Raw genomic sequence first — 12,266 nt, 5'->3', positions numbered from 1 at the left:
TGCACTAGTATTTTTATATATTTTAGGTTGAGAAAGGTGTCAATATCGCTCTGACCTGTTTACTAAGTTCCAACGGCACATGTGTGCCTTCAGTACTAAAATTTAGTCAGGTAAGAAACTATGAAATTATATAATTACTTTGTGGTGTAATTTCCTCGAAATGTAAATCTTGTTGTGGTAGTGCTCAGCCTAGTTCACTTGATCCATTTATATTATGCCCATTGGTATTAAAATATTCTTACCAGAATGAGAAAAGGGGACCAGCCCTTATTGTTTTGGCAATGTTTGAGCATAGAAATATTACTGTTTTGTACTCCATATATTAACTTGATGTAAACTTTTAAATGTTTCTTATGGTTCTTGAATAGATTTACATGACCAAACTGTTTCTCTTATTGACAATTTCAAGTGCCCACTTCTCAATATAAGCTACTGCCCTTCAACTGAGGAGACAGTTTCAGTGACACAGAATTTAGTAAGTATTATCTATTGAACTATATTTATACAAATTAAAAATTTTATATACTGACATGATCCTTTTCAGGTTGTAGTTGTTTACAATCCTCTTGGAAGGGAACGTAGTGACTTCATAAGGGTTCCTGTAAGTGTCTAACAACTTCACAAAATGGAACACCCCATGACAACTTCTCATGTGAGAGGGGTCTGTATATGCGTAGCACCTCTCTTACATTACCTGGAGGTGCTACGTTTGGAGCAACAAATATTATAATGGCCCTTGCCTACTTTCAATATGGTACTAATAAACGCACCAATTGCAAACTACACATGGACCAACTACACAACTACTACAGACTTCTAACGTGTCGGGGATTACATTCACCTCATTCCCTTAAGGGCTAACGTCCTGGACATCTCACCACATAAACAACAGATACCCAGAATCACCTGCTCGGTACATGGTTGTGCCCCTCAATGGACAACGAAAGAGTGTTCATTGTACCCCTCTATGGACAACTTACAATGCAACATGCACATACAATGAGATTTGATGCTCTGAATACCTTTTGAAACACCTCGCATCCATAATCTTCTTCTGGACGAGCTCCTCATGTGGGACGAGTCCGCATATGCATAGAATCTCTCTTACACTTTTGTCCTCGCTTCTTATAGAAGATTAACTCAAATGTGCTACTTTGGAACAACCACCTAAACTTTCACGGTGATACTAACCACACTAACTACAACCACACTACACAACTAGTATAGGCTTTTTTAACAGGACGGGTATTACACTCAACACTTTGTTTCAGTAATTTTTTATGCTATTTGAAACTGACATGTGTTGTCCCTGTGGTCATCATCCTCACTAGGATTAGTAATAGTTGTTTCCTAGTAGTAATTGTTGACACATAGGTCACCCCTTCTCTTTTGAGTGATAGGTATGTGGGCAGCAATAATAGAGTACTTGTGTAGTTGGTAGATGATCTAGCAAACAGTAGACCTAATGGTAGATATACAACTATATTTTGTATGTATATAAATGAGCAAGTATGCAATGCAAAGAGATCTAGCCTAACAACTCCGAAATACTAGTGTGTGTTTCCTACCTCCAATGCAAACAATTGGCATCAAAGCCTGGTTAAAGGAGAGTCATGGCTTCTGTTCCTCATGATGGTGAGGTGAGGAGCTACCTTTGTCATTCCCCTTTAGTCCAATGGTGCAAAGGATGACTAGAGCCTATCATCTAACGCATGGTGAAGGAATTTGATGGCAGCAACATCTACCCTTTGCTAATGTGCACCAACTATGAGGATTGGAGTCTCCTCAGGAAGGTGAAGCTCTATGCTTATGGCCTTTGGGAGATGGTAGAGCTTGGTGATGTCGATCGCTAGGAGGACCAGATGGTGGTTGAGGCTATCCTGTGCACCATCCAAGCTAAGATGATATACTCGTGCAGTGAAGAAGATGACAAAGGAGGCATGGAAGGTGATCGAGGCCATTCACATCAGCACAAAGCACATGAAGAAGGCGGTAGTGTAGAGGCTGCACAGCGAGCAGGAGCTAGAGGTGCAAATGGTACAGACATTTTCCAACCATATCCGAGTTGGAATCTATTTGGAGGAGTTCAGATCCGTCCATGTCCAAGTTCAGTTATTAAATATTTGATACTATATCCATATTCAAATACTCAAATCACTTATATATGATGTCAATTTCCATTCATATCTTATCTAACTCTATTGATGCTGATCATATTCGAACGCAAATATGAGAAACACTGTAGTTATATGTATAAATGTCCATCCAGGCCGCCCGGCATAGCACGGCACAGGCCCATGCCAGGCACGGGTCGATGGGGGTCAGGTCAGTGCGGCAAGTCGTGCTTCCCTTGTTGTGCCTCTTAGGGCTATAGGCCTAACCGACGGCCCAGGAACGACACATAACTATGTGCCTTTTTTCGTGCTGGGCTAGCCCGGAAAGCACGATCAAATTTAAAGGGCCGTGCCAGTCCATAGCCCGGTACCCTTGAAGCACCTCAGTATACTCTAGTCATCCACCACATAACCAATTTCACAATTTCATTCATAGAATCAAAGTTGCATAGATACAAATATTCACAACACATTCACAAGTTCACATATCACAATTTGCATTACAGTTTACATTCACAAGTCACAACTCACAAGTTCACAGTCACAGTTCACAAGTTGATAGATTCACAATGCAGTTAAGGCCTTAAGGACATGAGTCAAGAACTGATCAATGGAAGAACCAAAACCAAAGTCCAAATCCAACAAAATCAAAGCCAACATAGAAGACACAACGAAAATACGATAACTGAGCTATTTTGTGAAATGCTACCTCATTAAAAACCTAGCAATCAACCGACACAACTCAGATCGAGCAACAACATGTTTATAGTCGTCGTTGGATTAAATGAAAGCCTAGACTAAACCCTAGCAGATTGATCAGCCTTTTTTCCTACATGATTTTTGGTGCCTAATCAAATGGCCAGTGCCAACAGAAGATCTAGTAGTCAATTCATGCTTACAGAATTTGCAGATAGCGGCAGTTCAGATCTTCCTACCATTCACATTCTCAAAGACCTCATCAAAATCTACCCACACACCTGATCTAGGATGCTTACCAACAAATGAAGCATCTATGTTGTTGGTGTTGGAGCCGACCGGTGTCCTTGTCCCCATCACCACCCCTTCACCACTGTCATCCAGATCGATCGGAGCAGAACCGCTACCAAGGTCGACACCGAACAAGGCAGCAACATCGTCATTCTAGGTGGCAACCATGGATAGATGACATCGTCGTCATTCGCCATGGCACCCTCGACCGCGGAGGGCTTATCTCCAACCCCGTTCCTCAATGGTGCGCATGGCCACCTTGCCCACTCTATGCTGGAGCAAGAGGACAAGGCATCGGCTACTAACTTATGCAAAGGAGATGAAGGATGAACAGATCAGAGGGAGATATGGTCAAAGAGATAGATCATAGGTAGATCTAGGGTTAGGGTTAGGGTCTGCGCAACCGGAGCCCGATGCCGGAGATGACGAGGGCTACCTAGAGGAATCACAATGACACTCGGATTAGAAAAGACAGCGAGCAACGGAGGAGGGACGAACAAGGACATGAACAGACGAACTCACATAGTTCACCGAGGGGATAGATAGGGAGAAGGGAGGGGACGGTAAGAGCTGACTCAGGGTGAGATAGGGGAGCTATAGCAGGCGGATCGAGTTTATCGAAGTCAGGGATGACAATCGATGGGGACAAGAGCTTTGGGCCAGTGAGAGGAGAGCAGAGATCAGAGATTGGCATGGTGGGGAAGGAAATGATTTAGGCTTTGGGTGGGAGGGGTGCCCAGCGGCGGGGGCTTTTATATGAAGGAATGAGGGGGCGCTAGGCTACAGCCTAGGGTGGCAGGGAGCCATTGGGGCCAGGCTGCCACTTGGGCTGCCGTTGTTGGCCAGGTCAGGCCATGCCAGCATGGTAAGGCCTAGGCATGGCCTACTCCTTTGGGCCGAGTCAGCTCAGGCTCGATGGACTTTGAGTCAGGCCAGACATGGGTTGGGCTAAGAAAATGGGCTTCTGGTCAGGCTATCGTGCCTCAGGCTTCATGGACATCTATAGTTATATGTATTCGTATCCATAGGTATCCAACCATATGAGACCATTTAAAACCCCTAGTGGGAGCTCCTCTTTCAATGTGATGGAGCACATCAATGACCTCGCACACTGCCTCATTGGGTTTATGAGCTCCCTTAGTATCCATGATGAGAACATCAATGAGTAGATTGAGGTGGAGAAGCTGTTGTGCATCATCCCCTAGCAATACCATTGGACTATCTTATTGATTGAGACATTCCTAGACATGGCATAGCTCATGGTCAAGGAAGTGATATGCCACCTCAAGGCCAGCAGCAAATGCATTGAGCCATTCACAAAACTAGATGAAGTGATTTCTTCCGGTAGCAAGCTCCACTTCACCATGGAGCAACAGCTCACTTGGATGAAGTAGATGTAGAATGGGGAAGGAACCTCCAAACCTCCATGCTCCAGTTGACGTCGGAAAGTGGTGGCCCCGTGGTAAGGACAATATAAAGAGTTGTGTGCTAGAGTGAAAGCTCTAGTTTGGTTTTGGTAAATTGATGAAACCCTAAGTGCTAACCTAGTTCATCAAGTGATCATGAGATAGGTCGCACACTTCAAGTAGAGAAGCAAATGAAGATCATAACATGACAATGGTGATATCATGGAGATGATCAAGGGCTTAAACTTGAAGAGAAGAAAGAGAAAAACAAAAAGCTCAAGGCAAAGGTATAACTTGTAGGAGCTATTTTGTTTTGGTGATCAAGACACTTAGAGAGTGTGATCACATTTAGGTTTGATAGCCGTACTATTAAGAGGGGTGAAACTCGTATCGGAATGCGGTTATCAAAGTGCCACTAGATGCTCTGACTCATTGCATATGCATTTAGGATCTAGTGGAGTGCTAACACCCTTGATAATATTTGTGAAAATATGCTAACACATGTGCACAAGGTGTTTATTTTCTATTTTCTATTGCGCCGGATGCAAAATTCTTGGTGGTTGGCACACTTGAGCAAGGGTGAAGAAGTTAGAGTTGAAATGGAGTTGATCGAAATGATGCTGGCGTCGGTCTACTGACCGGACGCTGGGTCACTCAGCGACCGGACGCTGAAAGGCTGCGTCCGGTCGAGCTGTCAGACGGCACCGTGGCTAGGGTTGAGCACCGGACGCTGGCTGCGTCCGGTCAAGGTGGACCGGACGCGTCCGGTCGAAAAAACATGCCTCGGGGAGCTTACTGGAAACGACCGGACGCTGGGGCTTCAGCGTCCGGTCAGTTTTATCGGACGTGTCCGGTCATGCTCGGGAGCTTACTGTAAACGACCGGACGCAGGGGCTTCAGCGTCCGGTCAGTTCGAAGGAGCAGCGTCCGGTCGAGGCTGATGACCGTTGAGTCTGGACACGTGGCTGACATCGAGCGACCGGACACTGAGAGCCAGCGTCCGGTCAGTCTGACCGGAGCGTCCGGTCAGAACGCGTTTTGCCCAGTGAAGGGGTATAACGGCTCTATTTGATTGGGGCTCTATTTATAGCCCCATGGCCGGCTCAAGCTTGGACTCTTGGCCATTTCTATTGACATAGCATACTTGTGAGCTTAGCCAAAGCTCTCCCACTCATCTACATCATTGATTCATCATCATAGTGAGATTGGGAGTGAATCCAAGTGCATTGCTTGAGTGATTGCATCTAGAGGCACTTGGTGATTGTGTTTTGCTGCGGATTTCTCTTGTTACTCTTGGTGGTTGCCGCCACCTAGACGGCTTGGAGCAGCAAGGATCGTTGAGTGGAGGAGGTGATTGTCTCCGACTCCGATCGTGGTGATTGTGAGGGGTTCTTGACCTTTCCCCGGCGGAGCGCCAAAAGGTACTCTAGTAAATTGCTTGTGGCTTGTGTGATCCTCATCTTGTGTTGGTTGTGCGGCACCCTATTGAGGGTTTGGCGAGTGATGCCAATCAGCGCGTGAACCTCCAAGTGAGTGAATCACCACAACGAGGACTAGCTTGCCGGCAAGCAAGTGAACCTCGGTAAAAATCATTGTGTTCATCATTTGATTCCGAGGTGATTGGTCATCATTGTTACTCATCTTCGTGATTGATTGGTTCATTCATCTACACGGCGGTATAACCCTCTTGATCACTCTCTTTACTTTACCGCAAACTAGTTGACAAGCTCTTTAGTGTAGCTAGTTGTGAGAGCTTGCATGCTTGGTTGGTGTGGCTCTTTAGTTAGCCTTTGAGAGCACACTAACATAGGGTAGAGTCATTGCTCTTGTGTGAATTGACACTATCTAAACTAGAATTGTGGTAGGTGGCTTGCATTATTGAGTAGGCTAGCGCAACACTCGCTTCGCCTCATAATTGTCTAACCATTTGGTTAAGTGTTGTTGTAGAAATTTTTATTAGGCTATTCACCCCCCCTCTAGCCATTAGGACCTTTCAAGTGGTATCGGAGCCGAGGTCACCGTTATTTGAGGCTTAACAACCTTCGGTGTTAAAATGGCTCAAATCAACAACACCAAGAAGCCACCTCAATTTGATGGATCAAATTATTCTTATTGGAAGTCAAAGATGGCCACACATATCAAGTCAATCAATAGAAAGGTGTGGAAGGTGGTAGAAACCAAAATTGAGATTAGTGATCCGGAAAATCCCACCGCCGCCGAAGAAGTGCTTCTCCAAAATAATGACATTGCTCTAAGTGCCATTCATGATGCAATTGATGTGAGAACATTTGAGCAAATAAAAAATATTGAGATGGCTCATGAAGCTTGGAAGAAATTGGAAGAATCTTTTGAGGGTACTCAAGCCGTGAAGGGTGCAAAGGCATACATCCTCAAAGAAAAGTTTGCAAGCTTCAAGATGAAGGAGGATGAGAGTGTGCCGGACATGTTCCACCGGATGGAAGTGATTGTCAATGATCTCAAGGCACTCGGTGAGAACATAGAGGACAAGGACTTCTCAAATAAGTTCTTGAGATGTTTGCCCGCAAGATTCAAAATATTGGTCACCTTGCTAGTAAGAAGTGGTTTGAACACAATGACACCAAACCAAGTCTTGGGAGATATCATGACCGATGATGCCTATAGAGATGATGATGAGAAGGAAGAAAAGAAAGAAAAGAAAGATGAGAAGAAGGATGACAAGAAGAAGAGCGTGGCTTTCAAGGCCACATCATCCAAGGGCAAAGCCAAGCAAGAAACATCAAGTGAGGATGATGATTCATGGGATGATGATGATGATGAAAGAATGGCTCTTTTTGTCAAGAGGTTTGGCAAGTTCATGGTAAAGAAGGGCTATCGAGCTAGAAGAAAGAAGTATTCATCCAAGAGCAAGGAAGAGGCAAGGAGATGCTTCAATTGTGGAAGCAAAGATCATCTCATTAGCAAATGTCCATACAATAGTGAGAAAGATGATGACAACAAGAACAAGAAGAAGGAGTGGAAAGAAAAGAAAGATAAGAAGGACAAGATGTCCTTCAAAAAGAAGAAGGGTGGTTCATATGTAGTCACTTGGGATAGTGATGCTTCCACAAGTGATGATGATGATAGTGATGACAATAAGACCACCAAGAAGAAGGCACTTGCAAGCATAGCAATCAATGAGAAGCCTTTTCTCTTCGACTCTCCATCATGCTTCATGGCTAAGGCTACCAAGGTACAATCTTGTGATGATGGAAGTGATAATGAACATGATAGTGATAGTGATAATGATGATGATGAACCCACTAAAGATGAATTAATTGACATGCTAGAAGATGCTAGAGAACACTTTAACATGTCAAGAAGGGAATGCAAAAGCTTGCGTAAGGAAATAAAAGCCCTTAAGCAAGCATTTGATGAGCTAAATGCATCTCATGAGAGGCAAGAGGATGCCCATGAAAAGCTTTGCAAGGCTCACAAAAAGCTTGAAAAAGCTCATTCTTCTTTGCTTGATGAGCAAACTAAAAAGAAGCATGTTGAAACTTGTGATGTAGGTTTAACTTGTGATTTAATTGATACATCACTATCTATGCCTATCATTGTTCCTCCAACTAACCCTTCTTGTAGCACTACTACTTCCACCTCATCTAGTAGTGATGGTCTCACTTGTGATACCTCACTAGTGGTTGAGAATGAGAACCTCAAGAAGGAGGTAACTAAGCTCACTCACACCCTAGCTAAGGCTTATGGTGGTGAGGACCGCTTGCTTATGTGCTTGGGTAGCCAAAGAGCTTCTCTCTACAAAGAGGGATTGGGCTATACCCCCAAGAAAGGCAAGGCGGCCTTTGCTCCTCACAAGACAAGTTTTGTGAAGAACAATGGTCAGTTTTGCACTAGTTGCAAGCAAGTTGGTCATAGAGAGCATGAATGCACCAACAAAAGCAAAAATGCTAATGTATCCTCTATTAAGCTTAATTCTTCCTATATGCTTGTTAAGGGTACAAATGGTGTGAAGGCTAAGTTCATTGGCAAACCATGGATGGGCTCAAAGAAGAAAGCCATTTGGGTGCCAAAGAGCTTGGTTACTAACCTTCAAGGACCCAAGCAAGTTTGGGTACCTAAAAAGAATTGATCTTCTTTTGTAGGTCAATTACAAAGCCGGAGGAAGGCATTGGGTTCTTGATAGTGGGTGCACTCAACACATGACCGGTGATGCAAGAATGTTCAACTCAATCAACACCAATGGCAATGATGGCTATGATAGTATCACATTTGGTGACAATGGCAAAGGCAAGGTCAAAGGGCTTGGTAAGATTGCAATATCCAATGACTTGAGCATATCCAATGTGTTGCTAGTAGAGAGCTTGAACTTCAATTTGCTATCCGTGGCTCAATTGTGTGATCTTGGATTCAAATGCATATTTGGGGTAGATGATGTAGAAATCATAAGTGTAGATGGCTCTAACTTGATCTTCAAAGGCTTTAGATATGAGAATCTATACTTGGTTGATTTCAATGCTAGTGAAGCTAGATTATCTACATGCTTGTTCACTAAGTCTAGCATGGGTTGGTTATGGCATAGAAGGCTTGGTCATGTTGGAATGAAACAATTGAATAGATTGGTTAAGCATGACTTAGTTAAAGGCTTGAAAGATGTTGTGTTTGAAAAGGATAAGCTTTGTAGCTCTTGTCAAGCCGGCAAACAAGTTGGAAACACCCATCCTAAGAAAAGCATGATGAGCACTAGTAAAGCATTTGAGTTATTGCACATGGATTTGTTTGGGCCAACACAATACACTAGTATTGGTGGAAATAAATATGGATTTGTGATAGTGGATGACTACACTAGATACACATGGGTATTCTTTCTAGTGGACAAAAGTGATGTGTTTGCAACATTCAAATCATTTGTCAAGGGCATTCAAAATGAGTTTGAAACAACCATCAAGAGAGTTAGAAGTGACAATGGTAGTGAGTTCAAAAACACTAGAATTGATGAGTTGTGTGATGAATTTGGAATTAGACATCAATTCTCGGCCAAGTACACACCTCAATCAAATGGCCTTGTTGAGAGAAAGAATAGAACACTCATTGATATGGCAAGGTCTATGCTTAGTGAGTACAATGTGAGTCAATCTTTTTGGGCCAAAGCTATCAACACGGCTTGCTATTGTAGCAACCGCCTCTATTGTCACCGATTGAAAGAGAAGACACCATATGAGCTCTTGAATGGTAGAAAGCCCAACATTGCATATTTTCGGGTCTTTGGTTGCAAATGCTATATCTTGAAGAAAGGCACAAGATTGGGCAAGTTTGATAAGAAATGTGATGAAGGATTCCTACTTGGTTATTCCACCACAAGCAAAGCATATAGAGTTTGGAATTTAGATAGTGGTACTCTTGAGGAAGTTCATGATGTTGAATTTGATGAAACCAAGGGTTCACAAGTAGAGAAGGAGAACTTGGAAGATGTTAGAGGCATTCAACTTTCAAATGCCATGAAGAACATGGATATTGGTGAATTGAGGCCTAGGCAAGTGATTGATGATGAAGATGATCAAGTGCAAGTGCTCTCCAACTCAAATGTGCAAGATGATACAAATCAAGCTAGAGCAAGTGACTCTCATGATATTGATCAAGATCAAATGGCTAGTACATCATCTCAACCAAATGATCAAGCAAGTGCAAGTAATCAAGTTCCAATCCTTCAAGCAACAAGTATTGCAAGAGATCATCCTTTGGATACAATCATTGGAGATATTTCAAGAGGTGTACAAACAAGATCAAGATTGGCATCATTTTGTGAACACTTCTCTTTTGTGTCATCCATTGAACCAAAGAAGATAGATGAAGCTTTGAAGTATGTTGATTGGGTGAATGCTATGCATGAAGAATTGAACAACTTCACAAGAAATCAAGTATGGGAATTGGTAGAAAGACCAAAGGGACACAATGTGATTGGAACCAAATGGGTCTTTAGAAACAAGCAAGATCAAGATGGGATAGTTGTAAGGAACAAAGCAAGATTGGTAGCACAAGGCTATACACAAGTTGAAGGTCTTGACTTTGGAGAAACATATGCCCCGGTTGCTAGATTGGAAGCAATTAGAATCTTGCTAGCCTATGCTTGTGCCCACAACATCAAGCTCTATCAAATGGATGTTAAGAGTGCATTTCTCAATGGTTACATCAATGAAGAAGTATATGTTGAGCAACCTCCCGGTTTTGAAGATGATAAGAAGCCCAACCATGTGTACAAGTTGAAGAAAGCATTGTATGGCTTGAAGCAAGCACCTAGAGCATGGTATGAGAGATTGAGGGACTTCCTCCTCTCTAAAGGGTTCACAATGGGCAAGGTTGACACCACTCTTTTCATCAAGAAGATTGGAAAAGATCTATTTGTGTTGCAAGTATATGTTGATGATATCATATTTGGATCAACCAATCAAGAATTTTGTGATGAGTTTGGAAATATGATGGCTAATGAGTTTGAGATGTCCATGATTGGAGAGTTGAGTTACTTCCTTGGTCTTCAAATCAAGCAATTGAAGAATGGTACATTTGTGAGTCAAGGCAAGTACATCAAGGACATGATCAAGAAGTTTGGAATGATTGATAGCAAAGTCATTAGCACACCAATGGGAACCAATGGCAACTTGGATAGTGATGCAAGTGGAAACATGGTGGATCAAAAGTTGTATCGGTCTATGATTGGAAGCCTACTCTATGTGACCGCATCAAGGCCGGATGTCATGTTTAGTGTATGCATGTGTGCAAGATTTCAAGCCTCACCAAGAGAAAGTCATTTGAAGGCTACAAAGAGGATATTGAGGTACTTGAAGCATACACAAAATGTTGGTTTGTGGTATCCCAAAGGAGCAAAGTTTGAGCTAGTTGGTTACTCCGACTCGGATTATGCGGGATGCAAGGTTGAAAGGAAGAGCACATCAGGCACATGTCAATTGTTGGGAAGATCACTTGTTTCATGGTCATCAAAGAAGCAAAATAGTGTTGCATTATCAACCGCCGAAGCCGAATACATATCCGCCGGTAGTTGTTGTGCACAAATACTTTGGATGAAGGCCACTTTGAGTGATTTTGGAATCAAGTTCAAGAAAGTGCCATTGCTATGTGACAATGAGAGTGCAATCAAGCTAACCAACAATCCGGTGCAACATGCAAGAACAAAGCACATTGATGTCCGCCACCATTTCATAAGAGATCACCAACAAAAAGGGGACATTTGCATTGAGAGTGTAGGCACCGAAGATCAACTTGCCGATATATTCACCAAGCCATTGGATGAGAAAAGGTTTTGCAAGCTAAGAAATGAGTTGAACATATTGGATTTCTCAAATATGTGTTGATGCAACCCCCACTCATATGACATGCCTCTCCTTCGAGCAATCTAAGGTAAAAGTTGATTGACATGACATACATTCTTGCTAAGGACATGTTTAGTGCATCTAGTCATATTTTGAATCTCATTAGGAGCTTATAAGTGGTTCTATCTTATTAGGCTCATTCATGAAAATCAAATGAATTTTGATGTCAGTATGGTATCACTATTGCTTCTATGCTTGACTTGATCTAGTGATGGCATATGACATGTTTATGGGCTTGTAAACCTAGTGTTTAATCTAGAAAATGAACTATAAGTGTTTAACTCAACATGGTACAAGATAACCCTTATTTAGAGGTGTGAAGAAGCTTGTCCTTGGATCAAACCGAGTTAAATATCTTTGGGAAATAATCTAGAATTGAACCAAATTTGGGAAAATAA

General features: G+C 42.6%; 1 protein-coding gene across 3 annotated transcripts in view; it reads left to right on the top strand.

The window, feature by feature from the left end:
- Nucleotides 1-12,266, top strand: part of LOC136538919 (alpha-mannosidase-like) — a 100,545-nt gene that overhangs the window by 49,512 nt on the left and 38,767 nt on the right. For all 3 annotated transcript variants that reach the window (XM_066530855.1, XM_066530847.1, XM_066530860.1), the window contains 3 exons: nucleotides 27-110; nucleotides 410-475; nucleotides 545-601. In XM_066530855.1, coding sequence (XP_066386952.1) covers nucleotides 27-110; nucleotides 410-475; nucleotides 545-601 — 207 coding nt within the window. The remainder of the gene's footprint in view (nucleotides 1-26; nucleotides 111-409; nucleotides 476-544; nucleotides 602-12,266) is intronic.

This window comes from Miscanthus floridulus, chromosome 1 (genome assembly GCF_019320115.1).
Source record: "Miscanthus floridulus cultivar M001 chromosome 1, ASM1932011v1, whole genome shotgun sequence".
NCBI lineage: Eukaryota > Viridiplantae > Streptophyta > Magnoliopsida > Poales > Poaceae > Miscanthus > Miscanthus floridulus.
Note: the sequence above shows the minus strand (reverse complement) of the source record. Positions and strands in the feature narration are given on the sequence as shown.